Source organism: Manacus candei, unplaced genomic scaffold, assembly GCF_025592945.1.
Source record: "Manacus candei isolate 608988 ecotype Guabito, Panama unplaced genomic scaffold, ASM2559294v1 h1tg000014l, whole genome shotgun sequence".
Lineage (NCBI taxonomy): Eukaryota > Metazoa > Chordata > Aves > Passeriformes > Pipridae > Manacus > Manacus candei.
In genome coordinates this window covers 37,892,018-37,907,578 of record NW_026138062.1, presented here as the reverse complement: position 1 = coordinate 37,907,578, position 15,561 = coordinate 37,892,018, and the positions used below count along the sequence as shown (strand labels likewise).

The 15,561-nt window shown below is 40.9% G+C and overlaps 1 protein-coding gene across 1 annotated transcript in view; it reads left to right on the top strand.

Annotated features, from left to right (window-relative positions):
- Positions 1–13,442, top strand: part of DDX10 (DEAD-box helicase 10) — a 160,023-nt gene extending 146,581 nt beyond the window's left edge. Inside the window, exons 17-18 of the mRNA XM_051779818.1 lie at positions 897–1,030; positions 12,761–13,442. Coding sequence (XP_051635778.1) covers positions 897–1,030; positions 12,761–12,950 — 324 coding nt within the window. The 3' untranslated portion in view covers positions 12,951–13,442. The remainder of the gene's footprint in view (positions 1–896; positions 1,031–12,760) is intronic.
- Positions 13,443–15,561: the final 2,119 nt, after the last annotated feature.

The following is a 15,561-nucleotide window of genomic DNA, read 5'->3' as shown; positions in this document are numbered from 1 at the left end:
TTAGAAATGCCTGTGAGCTTTCTGTTTGCATTTCTGTGTACATATACAATTACATATGCCCTCCAATCTGTCTGGTTTTTTTGGTGCCTATTAGCAAAAACTTAGAAAAGTGGTGCCATCAGTTCAGGACTGAATGGAGCAGAACTTATATCTGCAAAATCAGTCAGCTTTTTTTATATTATCCAGTACTTTTATGGAGCAGCATCTTCTGTGCTCTCTTCGTTAAAGAATTGGTGAGGCAGTACCGTACCTTGGGGAAACTTGCCAACACCAGCCGCCCATCCTAAGACATGCTTTGGGGACAGAGGGAAACTGGGCTGCAAGGAGGGATCTGGGAGAAAGCCTGAAGAACATGCATCTCATGTGGAGGATGGTTGAAACTCCCTTAGAGCAGTTAATTCAGTTTAGGCAGCATTTTGGTTTTTAACTGCAAGGACACCCTGATGTGTTTTAAATCAGAGTATTTAATGAAATTCACCTTACAGCAGTGATTAATGTGTCCATAAGTGAGTATCTCTTTGCCAGGGTGTTTCTGAGAGACAGTAAAGCTGCATATTACTTAGACACTTGCTCTCAGATGGCTCTTGATTAGTTGCTGTGCAAATCTCTCCTAGATTTGGTAGATTTAACATGACAATACTGGAGGGTAGAATTTGAATGTAAATTCTTGTCCTTCCTTTTTTAATGATGTTTGTTCAACCTTTAGCAAAAAGCCTTGGAGGAGAGCACTGATGATGGCAGAAATTATTCTATTTTCCTGCCTATAATAGTGGTGGTCTTTGGCTGCGGTTGAGCCCAGTGGTTTTTGTTACAACCTCCCTGTTTATTGATGGGGTTGTGGCAAGTAACATGGACTTGCTTGCTTGTCTTGTAACTTTCCATTTGTCACCTGACAGGCTGAAGAGGAAACAGTGGCCTTTCTTGCTCACAGTGGAAGTGAAGAAGAGTTTGATCCAAGTACTCTTCCAGATCCTGATAAATACAAAGATTCTAATGAAGAGCAAGATTCAGAAAGTGAAGACAGCTATAGGTATGTACCATCTTCCATATGATCATTTTGAAATGTTCATGTTTTTATACACTGTTTTGTTTAGATATTAGGAACCCTGAGATTAGCTCAGGTAGTTAGAGTGTGGTACTAACAACACCAAGGTTGTGGGTTCAGTCCCTGTACGAACCATTCGCTTAGGAGTTGGACTCAATGATCCTTATGGGTCCCTTCCAACTCAGAATATCCTGTGATTCTGTGAACTCATCTTAAAATCATCCTCTTTCTCTTTTAGTATTTAAGTTTTAGTTTGTGTGTTAGTTGCAGAACAGAAATCTGAGCCAAAGGGTGTTATTCTCTTTTATGAAGCTATATGAGAAAGATTTTTGAGTTAGTGTCGAGGGGATCTCAGTGAGACTGTTTCACCTGCAAAAATCTTGACTAATTCCCTGGAGGTTTTGTATATTTCTGTGGTGGGTTGACCCTGTCTGGACACCTGGTATCCACCTAAGCTACTCTGTCACTACCCTCCTTAGCCGGACAGAACAGAGAATGTATAATGAAAGGCTCATGGGTTGAGATAACACCAGGGAGAGATCTCTCACTGTTTAATGTCATGGATGAAACAGACTTGACTTGGGGAAAAAATGAATTTAATTTTTTACCAATCACATCACGGTAGGGTAGTGAGAAATAAAAACAAATCTTAAAACACCTTCCCCCCACCCCTTGCTTCTTGCCAGGATTACCTTTACTCCTGTTTTTCTCATATGTCCTCATCTCCAGTGGCACAGGGGGAGGGGGAATGGGGGTCGCAGTCAGTTCATCATATGTTGTTTCTGCCACTCCTTCCTCCTCAGGGGAGGACTCCTTCCCCTGCTCCAGTGTGGGGATGCCTCCCACAGGGGACATGGCTCCACCAGTTTCTTCAGCTCCTCCCTTTGGGCTGCAGTTCTTTACAAGCTGTTCCAGCCATGGGTCCCTTCCTTGGGGTGCAGTCCTTCAGGAACAGGCTGCTCCAGCGTGAGCTCACAAATTCTGCCAGCAAACCTGCTGACCTGCTCCAGTGTGGGCTTCTCTCTTCACAAGGCCAGAGGTCCTACCAGGAGTCTGCTCCAGCACAGGCTTCCTACAGGGTCACAGCCTCTTTCAGGCATCCATCTGCTCTGGCCTGGGGTTCTCCACTTTGGGCTTCAGGTGCTCTGCTACATTGTGGATCTCCATGGGCTGCAGGGGCACAGCTGCCTCACCACAGTCTTCGCCGCAGGCTGCAGGGGAATATCTGCTCTGGTGCCTAGAGCATGTCCTTCCCCTCCTTCTTCACTGATCTTGATGTCTGCAGGGCTTTTTCTCTCACATTTTCTCACTTCTCTCTCTGTCTGCAGTTGCTGTTGTGCAGTTTTTTTCTCCTCTTCTTAACTGTGTTATCTCAGAGGCACTGCCTCCATCACTGGTGGGCTTGGCCTTGGCCAGTGGCATGTCTGTCCTGGAGCTTGCTGGCATTGACTGTGTTGGACATAGGGGAAGCTTCTGGCAGCTTCTTACAGAAGCCAACCCTGTAACCCCCCACTACCAAAACCTTGCCATACAAGCCAATACAGTTTCAGAAATGCATTTTTCTACTGTCACATTAGAGGCTCTGTATGAAAGGAAAAACATTGAAGTCATTTGAGGATTTCAGTGAGTCCTTTGCACCTGTCTTGTATTAAATAAATTTGTGCGTGGTGAAACTTGATAAGTTCTATGATTCAGTGTTGCTCAGACTCTTCAACATTCACATGAAGTGGAATCTGAGTTAGTAGTAAATATATAATAAAATTAACAATGTTAAACTTTTCTTCTTGATTTAAAACTGTTTTTAATTATATAAATCAGAAGATTTTTTTCTTGTAGTTTAACAGAAAAGCACAGGGTGGGGATGAGGTTCTGTAATTGATGGCAACATACTGCAGTTCTGGAGCATATACTGCAGGAAGATGGAGGGATACCACATGAAGTTCTGTGTGGTTTTTGTCGTTGGCTTCACTGTAACAAGAAATCCGTTTGTGTGTTTCTGACAAACAGCTTATTGTGTAAGAGATTCAGAAAGGTGATCTTGAAACTTAAATGGGAGTATAGAGTTTTATTTTGCTCTATTCTAGATGCCTAAATTCATAAAGCTCTTGCTTTTCACATCTGAATTGGCTAAGTCCTAGTGGCTAGATTGTCCCTATCCATCTGTCACTTAATGTTTTGGAGGCAGTATGCAGAACTGGGTGTGGGCATGGATTTAAGGACTGGATAGCCCTAAGTTAACAGGCTGGTGGCCGTGTCCTCTGGAGCCCATTCAGTGGACCCACCAGTTTGGGTCAAGAGAATGACGAGGATAGGGAAATGCATTGGTTTTTCTGAGCAGCAGTAAATTACTCCTTCTTGGTGCAAGGGGGAGTATGCATTCATACATCATGTTCGGTATTGATTCCTTCCTCAGAACATCAGCTAGACTCAAGATGAGCTAAGCTTTAAGAAAAAAGTTGACAGAGATGGACAGATTTTTGGCAGTGGTAATAAATGCAGATTTTTTTTGAATCAGTGGCTGATTTGGTCAAGATTTGGCCAACATGTCTCAAGAACTGGCATCATCTGAAGCTTCATAACCAACTGTTGTCAACTTCAGGACACAGTACTGGTCTCAGCTGTTTGCCCTGACTTATGGTTGACTTTTTAATAATGGGAAAGGTCCTTTACTGCCTCCAAGGAAGGTTTTAGAGGGTTTTGTCAATTACTCCATCTTTATACACTCGGACTGAATACTTTCCTGCTTTTCAGTTTTGTCTGTGTTTGCTGGAGGACTGGACCAATGAAGAATAGGTGTTTTTAGCATTTTAAAGAAGGCAAGAGGACAGAAATTTAGAAAGTGAGTCAAATTGCTTCAAGTTCTTCAGCATTTAAGCTGAACAGGAGTTAACAAGGACCCAAAGAGCAGTTGCAAACAGACTTGCTAGCCCTGAAATCCAGAACTTTTTATTATAACCAGGGACAGACTGGGACTGGATTTGTCAGTCATTGTTAAGAATAGTAATTAAGTTGAAGTGAGTGGTGAGAACAGCCAGGGCAGGTATGCAAAAGAAGAGAGGGAAAAACTGTGGGATGCTCATTAGGGCAGGAACAGTGCACAACAACATGCAGATAGATAGATTTGGAAAAAGTCAGGGTCCAGGATCAAATTACATTTCTAGGAGTGCCTGAATGGAGTGTGTTGGAATTCAGAGCCATTGATGGCTCTGATGTGCAGTGCAGCTTAATCCTGTGCTGGCTACGGCCTGCCCAGGGAACATCAGTCATGTTGTTACAGGCTAAATGGATTTGGCCAGGGTACGGGCATAACTATTGGCATGTGATTGTCCACAACTGCTGTGGCTTTGGGTGGTGCCAACTAAGGCTCTTCTGGGCAATGTATTTTGGTGTGGTAGGAAAGGCCAAGAACTGTTTTCAGTCAGCAGTGTTGATGAAGCCACATTTCTTCAGAGCATGTAGTGGTCTTGCTCTGAAGTCAGCTTTAATGCTTAGTGTAGGTATGTCTGGAGACTTGCGAGGCGCTCTGAGCACCCCTTAGAAGGCTTTTGAGAAAGCAGAGGTGCAGCTGGAAGAGGAAGATACAGTGAAGGAGATTAATTTAGGTCTGGAAAAAAAGATGGAAATCGAGAAAACCAAGGGAATTTGAATAACCAGTAAACTTATAGATAAAGGAAAGTGGTAGCCGAAGAGACTGGTGGTGAGCATAAGGCCATAGAGAAATGTTACTTGATTTTGTATTGGGAAGGAACGAGATGGAAGGGATGTATGCAGGGAAGGAGGAGGGAGGATAATGGATCAAGAAGAATGAGTAAGGGAGCAGGCAAGAAATCTTACTGCCAGTGGGAAGGAGGGAATTTTGTTAAAACAACATTCATGCCTCATACACCTTTCTTAGAGCTGCCACTGAATTGTATGATGAGTTGCTCTTGAGGCTGGGAAATATTGACCTACTGATTTTAACAAAACTAGTTCAACCAAGAGTAGCAGACAGTGAAATTAAGCTTTCGTATTAGAAAATACAACTCTATTTTATATTTCCAAAATCCAGAGCTTTTGCTCAAAGAGTTGGATTAAAATTAGAAATATGTTGGGTTACACTAGCTGTTACTTGCTTTAAGGAGAAAAAAAAAAGAAAAAAATTATCTTACTCTGAGATAATTCAGAGTAAGTATATGAGACCTAGGGTGTCTTCCTTCAAGAGTCTTTAAAAATAAACCATCTGTCCATGGTTTAAAAAGTCAAAGACATTGTTAATCTCTTCTCCCTCCTCCCCCAGCATTTTTTTTAACTGGAGGAGCTATACAAATAATGGGTTAAATTTACCTTTGAGTAAAATTCCCTTCCAGCCATACCTCTAAGAGCAGAGTAATTAATTACTACTAGCATGTAATATGAGATTAATTTTTGTATATCTAGCAACATTCATCATATTTGGTTTAAGGCTATCAATGTAAATTATTAATGAGGTGAAAAATTTAAGAATATAGAACAGGGTGAAAGAAAAGCAGCTGGATTCCTTAAATATTCATTTTGCAATTGAATTGAGTTTCTGGTATTTCTAATTCCTCAACCTCTTTAAATAAAAATGAAGAACAAAGTTCCAACTGACCCTCATCATTACCTTTAAATCTTTAATAGGTGTGACTGATCACATTAACTCTTAGACCAGCATGGAAAAGATCTTGGACATGAGGGGAAAGGAGCAATGTCTTAGTTCTTGTACTGGTTTGTTTGTGAGTTTATGGACAGTCACCAGCTGACAGGTGTGCAAGCTAGTATTCAGTGCTGCTTGGTTGTGCGCCTGCCTTTATTTATGGTAAACTGCAGTTTCTTGTGCCTTTTTATACCAGGATGCTGATGTTGACCTACTAAGTTTTACATGATTCTTAATGAGGTTGCCATTATATTGTCTTTTGAGATGATTCATCTGCAAATATATGGTGTTCCTTCTAACATGGATTATTCAGTTCATAGTAGTTACTTTATGAAGGTCAGAACTTCATAGAATCATCACAGAATCAACTGGGTTGGAAGGGACCTCCATAGAGTCCAACCCTTTAAGACAGTTGCCTGGGAGAAGATACCAACTCCCACCTGGCTACAACCTCCTTTCAGGTAGTTATAGAGAATGATGAGGTCTCTCCTGAGCCTCCTCTTCTCCAGGCTAAACAACCGCAGCTCCCTCAGCCTCTCCTCATAGGACTTGTGCTCCAGTCCCTTCACCAGCCTCATTGCTCTTCCCTGGACCTGCTCCAGCACCTCAATATCCTTCCTGAGCTGAGGGGCCCAGAACTGGACACAGTTCTCCAGGTGTGGCCTCACCAGCGCTGAGTACAGGGGAAGAATCACTTCCCTGGTCCTGCTGGCCACACTGTTCCTGATCCAGGCCAGGATGCCATTGGCCTTCTTGGCCACCTGGGCACACTGCTGGCTCCTCTTCAGCTTCCTGTCAATCCAAACTCCCAGGTCCCTTTTTGCCTGGCCACTCTCCAGCCACTCTGTGCCCAGCCTGTAGCGCTGCCTGGGGTTGTTGTGGCCAAAGTGCAGGACCTGGCACTTGGCCTTGTTGAACCTCATCCTGTTAGAATCAGCCCAACTCTCCAGCTTTTCCAGGAGAATGCTGTGGGAGATGGTGTCAAAGCCTTTGCTGAAGTCCAGGTAGACACATCCACAGCATTCCCCTCATCCACCAGGCGGGTCACCTGGTCATAAAAGGAGATCAGGTTGTGATTCGTCTTGTGATGACCAGAAAAGCACCGTAGGACAGATGTTATAAAAGGACTCTGTTTAAGATCTTGATCCTTCTGGTTAGCTGCAAAACTGGACATTGTGATATTGAATTGCTCTTGATAGAAATGGGATATTCTTATGCCCTGAAAGTCTTTATAAAAGTTTTTATCATAGTTACACTCTAGCTGACTATATGAAATGGACTCAGTGGTAGAATTTCTTAGTGAAATTTGGTAATCTATGCTGCAGACCAGACTCTATCCTTCCTTTGTTCCTGTAAACTTGTCAGGTACAGAAATTACCTTTAAAAAATAATAAAAAAAAAATTAAAAAATGTAGTATGTCATCAGCAAGTGTCTACATGAATGAAGGAGAAATGGAATGAGTAAGTACTGAAACTCTGCAGTTCAGAAATTAGCTGTCAACAATTGGAGGATGATAGCGGTCCCACAAAAAAAAAAGATGAACAGATTTGAAGAATGTCAGTGCCCTGTTCCTCAGTTGAAGCTGAGGAGGAGTGAACAGGTGCGAGAGTTAGATAGGTGGTTAGCAGCATCTCCAAAGGCGGCAGTACATTTCAGAGAAGGTTAAGCCTCTGACAGAGACGCACAACAAATCAAAGTGGTTTCATTAAAACCACGGTCATCCCCAGTTGGAAGACTTTCAACTCAGAAACAGTGATATTTGATCCATATGATGATCAAGATCCATATGAGAACCATATAAAGCAGGTTGGATGGGGCTTTGAGCAACCTAGTCTAATGGAAGGTGTTTCTGCCTGTGGCAGGGGAGTTGGAACATGATGATCTTTAAGGTCTGTTTCAACCAAAACATTCTATGATTCTATGATCAGCCCCTGAATAATTTTAATTTTCACACTGTTGTATCAAGATAAGCTAAAATTGCTTAGCCCAAATACATTGAATAGAAACTTCAGTGTTCCAGAACTGAGTCAGGTACTGCTGCTTTATGGCCAGCAATGTCTGTGATGGAAACAGAGAAGAAAAGTGCTGTTACAACTTCAGAGATCTGATTCGAGTCCACCACCACTAGAGCTTTAGAACAGAAGTGAGATGTTGATGGTTGAGCTGAGTGCCTTTTGCCATCAAATCTTATGCATACTTCCCGTAGAATAATACGAAACACTAAGCATACTCTCTTGCTGGTCTGGTTTCCATTTAATTTTTTTTCCCTCTTACAGGTTATTCTTCTTCCAGTCCTTCAGCTCCAAGACAGATTTGTCTTTTACTTTTAGTTGTATTGCAGTGGTATTTCATTACAAGTAGATTATTCATCCCTTTTACTGCAATGGTTCTTTATCTATTTAATTTTAGGGGTGTTTTGCTTTATATCAGTGGAATGGCAAGTAAGAGAATCATAGAATCATTTAAGTTGGAAAAGACCTTTAAGATCACCGAGTCCAACTGTTAACCTAGCACTTCCAAGTCCACCACTAAACCATGTCCCGAAATGCCACATCTGCACATCTTTTCAGTATCTCTAGGGATGGGGACTCCACCACCTCCCTGGACAGCCTGTTCCAGTGCTTAACAACAAGCCTTTCAATCAAGAAATATTTCCTAATATCCAATCTAAATCTCCCCTGGTGCAACTTGAGGCCACTTCTTGTTCTGTTGCTTCATACCTGGGAGAAGAGACCAACCCCCAGCTGGTTACAACTTCCTTTCAGGCAGTTGTAGAGAGTGATAAGGTCCCCCTTGAGCCTCCTTTCCTTCAGGTGAAACAACCCCTGCTCCCTCAGCTGCTCCTCATAAGACTTGTGCTCCAGACCCTTCACCAGCTTTGCTGCCCTTCTCTGGACATACTCCGGCTCCTCAATGTCTTTCTTGTAGTGAAGGGCTCAAAACTGAACACAGGATTCAAGGTGTGGCCTCACCAGTGCCAAGTACAGGGGGCAATCACTGCCCTGGTCCTGCTGGTCACACTATTGCTGATACAGACCAGGATACCGTTGACCTTCTTGGCCACACGGGCACACTGCTGGCTCGTGTTCAGCAGCTGTTGACCAGCACCCCCAGCTCCTTTTCCTCTGGGCAGCTTTCCAGACTGTCTTCCCCCACCTGTAGCACTGCCTGGGGTTGTTGTGACCCGAGTGCAGGACCCAACACTTGGCCTTGTTGAACCTTATACAAGTGGCCTCAGCCCATCAATCCAGCCTGTCCAGATCCAGAAAATAACACAGCACAGTACATTTTCATTACTGTTTCTATGGGCTGTAGCATTCTGACAGCAAGTAAGAAAGAAGCTGCACTGGGATTTATGGAAGGGACTGCAGTAATTAATCTTCATTAGGATTGCTGCCATGGCTGTGTGAATTAAAATTTATTACGTGGAAAAAGTTTTGGGCACAGCATGTTTGATTAGCAAAATGCCAATATTTATGGGATAAATTATTCCTAACTTTTACTGAACTGTATTTTATTAGCAGATTCATTCATTATTCCTGTACATTTCTTTGGGAAAGAGCTTGTGTGCTTTATTGCAACCTGGAAACTTGACTCATGGCCTGTAATTCAGTGGCAAGGGCGGTTTGTTTCCAGAGCAGTGCTGGTAAAACTAGGCTCCAAAGCATTCTCCAATAAATGTTAAGTGAGGCAGAACCTGTCTAGGCATCTCACATTACCACTGTTTAAACAACAGCAACTTGGCTCTGTGGCTGCACATTTCAAATGGCTGGTTCTTAAGCACTTAAAATCTAAACTTTGCAGCTTGCCAAGACATAGCTTGAAGCCCAGAAGCGAGTTAAATACTAACAATTAAAAGCTTTCTATTTTTTCCTGGTATTACCTCAAAACACCCTTGTGAAATTATTTTTTGGTAGTTAAATTAAGGCTTTCTTGGTGTATAGCTATCAGGGTCGTAATTAGATTCCCTGTTTCCCAGATAACCATTCATATATGCTGGCACTGGTTTAAGGGACAGGATTCATAAACCATGCTTTAGTGTTTGAGTAATAAACATTACTTATCGACTGGTAGCATCTTACTTTGTTGATACAGCTGTGCAAATGGTGACCACAGAAATTACCGTGCCTGTTGATAAGTCGATTGTTGGTACCTCCTCACCTGTGTAAACAGAAAGTAAATCCTTCCATCAGGCAACCTCAGATGGATCGTTCATGTGGCTGAAAAACTAAATTACACCAGATGGTAAAAGGAAGGAATTGTAAACCAACTGCACATACCATTTTTAAAGTGTTATAAGTAGAAGACAAAAAGATGCACTGGCTTTGGTTTGAATCTGAATTGTGGGGTTGATTTCTAACTGAGTTGTTCTGCTAGAAAATAGTTCACCTTAAAATAACTTTATTTTGGCTATTTGTGGATACCAGCTGGTAGTGCATCAGTTTGTGTGTTTGTGAGGAACAAGGGGCCATTTATGTCCATAGGAAGTGACCAACAATAAAAAGATTGGCTCTGCAGAGTGGGCTGAGAGGCCTTCAGTTAATGGAGACTGAGGAAGAATCCATTTGACAGTAAGTGCAGAAGTCATCCCTGTATAGCTGCCTTTGTACACTCGGTCCTTTCACGTGTGGACCTGAGGGTTACACCTATTACACCTCCTTCGAAGAGTTTCTGTCAAAACAGCTAAGGAGAAGCACACCAATGGAGTACAGGATGTCCCTGAACATCACAATGACACATGTTTTCCATCTTCCTTTTAAGATTGCCACTTTCACCTTTTGTAAAACCTAGATCTCTGACTGCTCCTCCAGAGTAGTACAGCCCCTCTCCACGCCACTGCTGGTAAAAATCCATCCTGCAGGAACAGGACATGGGGTTGGACTTGCTGATCTTCAGAGGTCCCTTTCAATGGAAATCATTCTATGGACAGACAGTCTGTCTTCCTTCTGCGTCTCAAAATTAGGAGCATTTTATTCACATGTTTCATGTGATTCTCATTACCTTCCTAAGTCACCTTTATTAAATACTGTTTTACTTCTAATTTATGAGCATCATGAAAACATGTCTTTAGCCCTCTTCATCTCTTGGTAGCTCTGCTGCTGCTGCTTCCTGTGTTAAATATTCCTCTTTATTCACCACTCCAGCTCACAGCCCAGTAGGGGTCAAATCAGTGTGAAAATACTCCTGCTAACATGTAGATACATCTTTAGTTTATAATACAAATCGAACACTGCAATCCCTCAGTAATAGTAAGAAGCAACTTGACTCAGCATAATTATCCCACAAAATTTACGATGAAAATTGGTCATAATTGTGTTGATATGCTTTTGTCTGTGGAAAAAATGAGAAAACTCACAGTTCTTTCTAAATGTGTTTTATATTTAAACATTATACCTTACAGATGTCTAGGCCTTGGGCCTCTGAAACTCCAAAAGTGATTATAATTTTTGGTTATTAAAGTCTGCTGTTTCATAGCTTGTGAGGTTTCTGCATTGTTTTAATTGCTCAGATGTTTTGAACTAATGTCCTAGATGAAGCATTAGTCAATTATGAATGCAAACTGGGCTTCTGAGTCCCTTCAAAGGCTGGAAGTAATTGGCTCTTTTGCAAACAAGATAAAATGCTCTTATTTAATGAGACCTTCCTTATGCTTTTAAAGTGAACCCCTATAGTCTGTCCTGATCAAAGTGAACACCATGAAACTCTAGCCCAGACCCATACTGTCCACTTGGAAAAGTGAGAATTGTTAGTGCTTTAGTGTATTTTCATATACTGTCAGTATAGCTTCAGCATTTATGGAATATCTTAAGCACTACAGAGAAAATATGAGAGTCCTTTCCCCAGAAAAGGAATAAAATGTTGGTAGCAAACCCTGAAAAGCTACCCCCATGCAAATGACAACTCAAAGTCAACAAAGCACTGCATTTACACTTAAGCAATTGTAAAAGTTATGGACATTAAGAAAATCCTTGTTGAAACTTTTTTTTTCAAGTAGACTGAATTTTCTGGCTAGAAATTTGCCAAATTTTAGTTGAAAATCTGAATTTACCCAACTATTTTAGAAAAGCCTAAACTCAGTCTTTGAAGTTCCATTTATTACTTTTGGTATATTTGAAAAAATACAAATGTGAAAAAATGAGATTGCCACTATGTTTTGGTTACCTTGTTTGGAGGGAATGGTTTGGGGTATGAGGGGTTGCATTTTACTTTTTTTGGGTATGAATACCCTACAGCATAGGACAACCAACTCTCTATAACCTGATACACAGATATTATACCTTAGAATAGATTTTATTAGGTTAGGTTGGTTTAATCTTAGATGATTTATAGCAGTTTTTCTGTGTTTTGGACAAAACCCCCATGGAGATACATGAAAGCTCAGTCTTTCCTCCCATTGTTGTTACGTGGCCATGTGGTAGAATCCAGGGTATTAAAACTGTTTTGTCCAGATCAAAGACTGCAAAAGGCAATTCATTCAAGTCTTAAGAAAAGCAGCAGAAGAAATAGGAATTCACCAGGGAAAATTACTGTGTTAGGGCTTTTCCTCTTCCTCTCATGACAGAGTGGTGGTTAATAGCTTCCAAGGAAAACTTCTGAAAGGAGGGGAAAGAGTGGTTGAATGAGATGGTCCCAAATCAAAGCTGTATTAAATGTAGGATCTGCCAATGAAGTGACAGTTCTCATATTTTTATTTTTGTCGCATATTTATTTTAGACAAGATCTTGAATTCATGTCAAGGTCCACTGACACATCGCTAAATCAGTTTTGTCAAGTTGTCTGTTCCTGTATTAGGCAGAAAATATTAGATAACAGTGATAGTGATATCTTGATACACTGTAATCAATTAAGACAGCAAAACATTCACCGCCACCTCGTCCTGAGAGCAGTTCCAGTTTAGACATTCAGAGTTCATCAGCTTCCATTGCTTCACCCTCCAGAATTGTAATTTCGTTTGCTCTTATCTTGACATAAATTTGCCTTGTTTAAAAGGAATTGTTAGATTACATGATGATATTGATTACCACAGTTGTTAAAAAGACTAATTGATTTGTTTCTGCAGTGAAGTTGAGGAGAAGGGTGGAAGAAAGAAGAGAAGCTATAGCAACAGTACCACAGCAGAAGAAATGCCACTGAAAAGAAAGAAGGTAAAATTCAGCCAAGAGGAGGACCCTTATTTGCCTTTAGATACTGGACTTTCTCTGGCAGAGGATGAAGAGCTTGTTCTGCATCTGCTCAGCAGTCACAGCTAATTATTTTTCTGCACACTTTCTTCCCTGGGACATCTCTACAGTTTTGTCAGTAGTTTATGCAAAATGAATTTGGCATCTGGGCAGCTGGGTACCAGTGGATGTAGATAAATGAGTTCCACATGCAATGGGATTGCCTTAGATTGACTCACAGATTATAGACAATATTTAGTTTGATTTATAAGGCTTTCTAAATGAACTTTTCAACCTAAGTCCCCAGATGTCATTTTGCAGTAACACATTCATAATTTAAAATCTCCCAAGTTTTGAAGCAATTATCTTCTTTTCTTTTAATGTTGCTTTAAATGAAAACAGGATGTTCCTTTCTTAACTGTGTCAGGTTTGTTGTTATTTTGGAAGATATATGTGTATTAATATTTTTAAAGAAAAATTCTGTTGGCAGCTCAAGTCATATTACTTAAAAATACTTCTTCAGTGTATCATGCACATATTTAAAAAATATTTTAATAAAAATTTCTGGAGCCTTGATGTAAACTTACAGTGTCTCTTTCAGCTTTGTTATGAAGCATATATTTATCCTCTAGTTATCATTTCTGTTGTGATTCTGTCACCAGTGTTAGGCAATTCAGGAAAACACTTTTAGAAGCTAAAACTGAGTCTTGCATTTGAATCCCTTATGAATGACAACACAGTGATGCCACAAAATGGTAGAGCATAACACTGCCTGATGAAATGGTTGCAAAGTAGATTTTATGGTAGACTTACGATTGGAAGTGAGCTACGTTTTGTTTGTTATGACCAAATATAGTGAAGAAAAATGATTTATAGTTCAGCATATTTTTAAGTTTCTCCAGTCAAACTCTGATTGGTTGCTGCAGACTTTGTACATGCTTGCCCATAACTGCTGCATCTTGAGGGACAGCAACAAGACACATGCAGTGTGAGTCCTTGCATGGGGAAGGAAAGAAGCAGGCATTCTCTCTGAAGAAAAATTATTAATATTATACCAGATTCTTAGTTATATAAGTAGATTTTTTTCTACTACTTGCACCCAAATTCTTGTCTTCTTGCTTGCATTCTTGACTACCCTCTCAAGAAGATTGGCACATTGTTCAGGAAAAAAAAGGATGGAAAAACCTTGCAGGCAATATGTAGAAGAATTGAAAACTGTGGAGAGTTTTACACATCTCTGAAACAACCTTAGCAAAGGAAAGGCTCTTGTGTCAGAAAACAAAGGAGAGCAGGAAAATCCAGTTTTTGCTGTCATAAGTTTTTGGCAGCAAAGAGGCATGTAAAGTGATGACTGTCTCTTTTCAGCAGACCTGTGTCTTAATGAAGCTTACACAGGGAGAATGGAGAGTAAAACACTGAGTACATACAAATACATGAGGGCTTTGCTCTTTTGCTTCCCTTCAGCAAATCATGAAGTACGCATTGTCTCAAAGTTGTATCTTTTTGGGGTCCCATATGAACATTTTAAATGCTCCTTTTTTGTCAGTATCACTTTTTTTTTCCTTCCCCCGCGCCCCAAAGAAATCTATCAGAACCAGCTTGGTAGAATTCCTTCCTCCTCTCCCTCTACCCTATGCTATCTTTTAGGTCAAATCTAAAACTGAAAATACGCTGCAAATTCTTGTCTCCAAATGTTGCTTCCAGCATTCTGCCAGCAGGCAGAGTATCATAAAAACAATATTATAGGCAGAGCACATCTGCCATCTGCTCCTTCTTGACAATATGGAACAAGAAGAAATGACTGAGTTTAGCTAAACATGAAAGATTGGACCTGCTTAGCAGCTGATGCAGTGTTTGTTTAGTCTACAGTACCACAGCGGGTCTGGAAAATACTGTGATCTGGGAATAGCATCACTATGAATCTGTTAATGAAGAAGGATCCACTGTGGTGCCATTGTGACTGGTGCACGTGTCCCATGCTCCAGGATGTGAACACTGCAGTGAATGTGATGAGCAGTGTCAACAAATGCCTCTGTGCTGGGATAGCAGAGGTCCTGCTCCTGCAGTCATGGAGAAAGGCAGCAAACTGCAGTGCAAGGAGCACCACCAGCAGAAAGCTGGTCAAAGATGATTTAGATATGGATGATGGTCGTTTAGAGGTATTAGTAGATTCATGGTGTACTTGGTAGTCATCAGTTGTCTTGTACATCACCTCTCGTCTGTCAACTCAAAGCTTTGCTCTGAGAAGAGTGAACACAGTTTGTTGGGGAAAGCAAGTAAAAACCCAAAGATTTCCTATTTCTTACTGGATTTGTATGCAGGCATGTGAGAAAAATATTCTTACCCACTGAACAATAAGACTAAAAATTAAATTATGTATATTGGAATGATTGTGCTGCACTTCTAATCTTGTGTCGTTTTCATTGTCTGCATAAAAATAATTTTTCAGGTGCTTTTACTTTTGTATTTTGAGATAATGAAGTTTCTAATGTATTTGTGTTGTCTGATATAGAGTAATTGTTTCTCAAATCCTTATGAAGTTGTCCCATCTAGTTCAAATGTAAGTGCCCTTGAGGGTATGGTGTGTATCTAGAGCGTGACTCCCACAAGAATGGAGCCATGTGAAGAAGAAAGGGAAGAGGTTAAGGCAGATTCTCCATGCCATGAATGTATCTAAGAACAAGTAACTGTTGCATGTGCT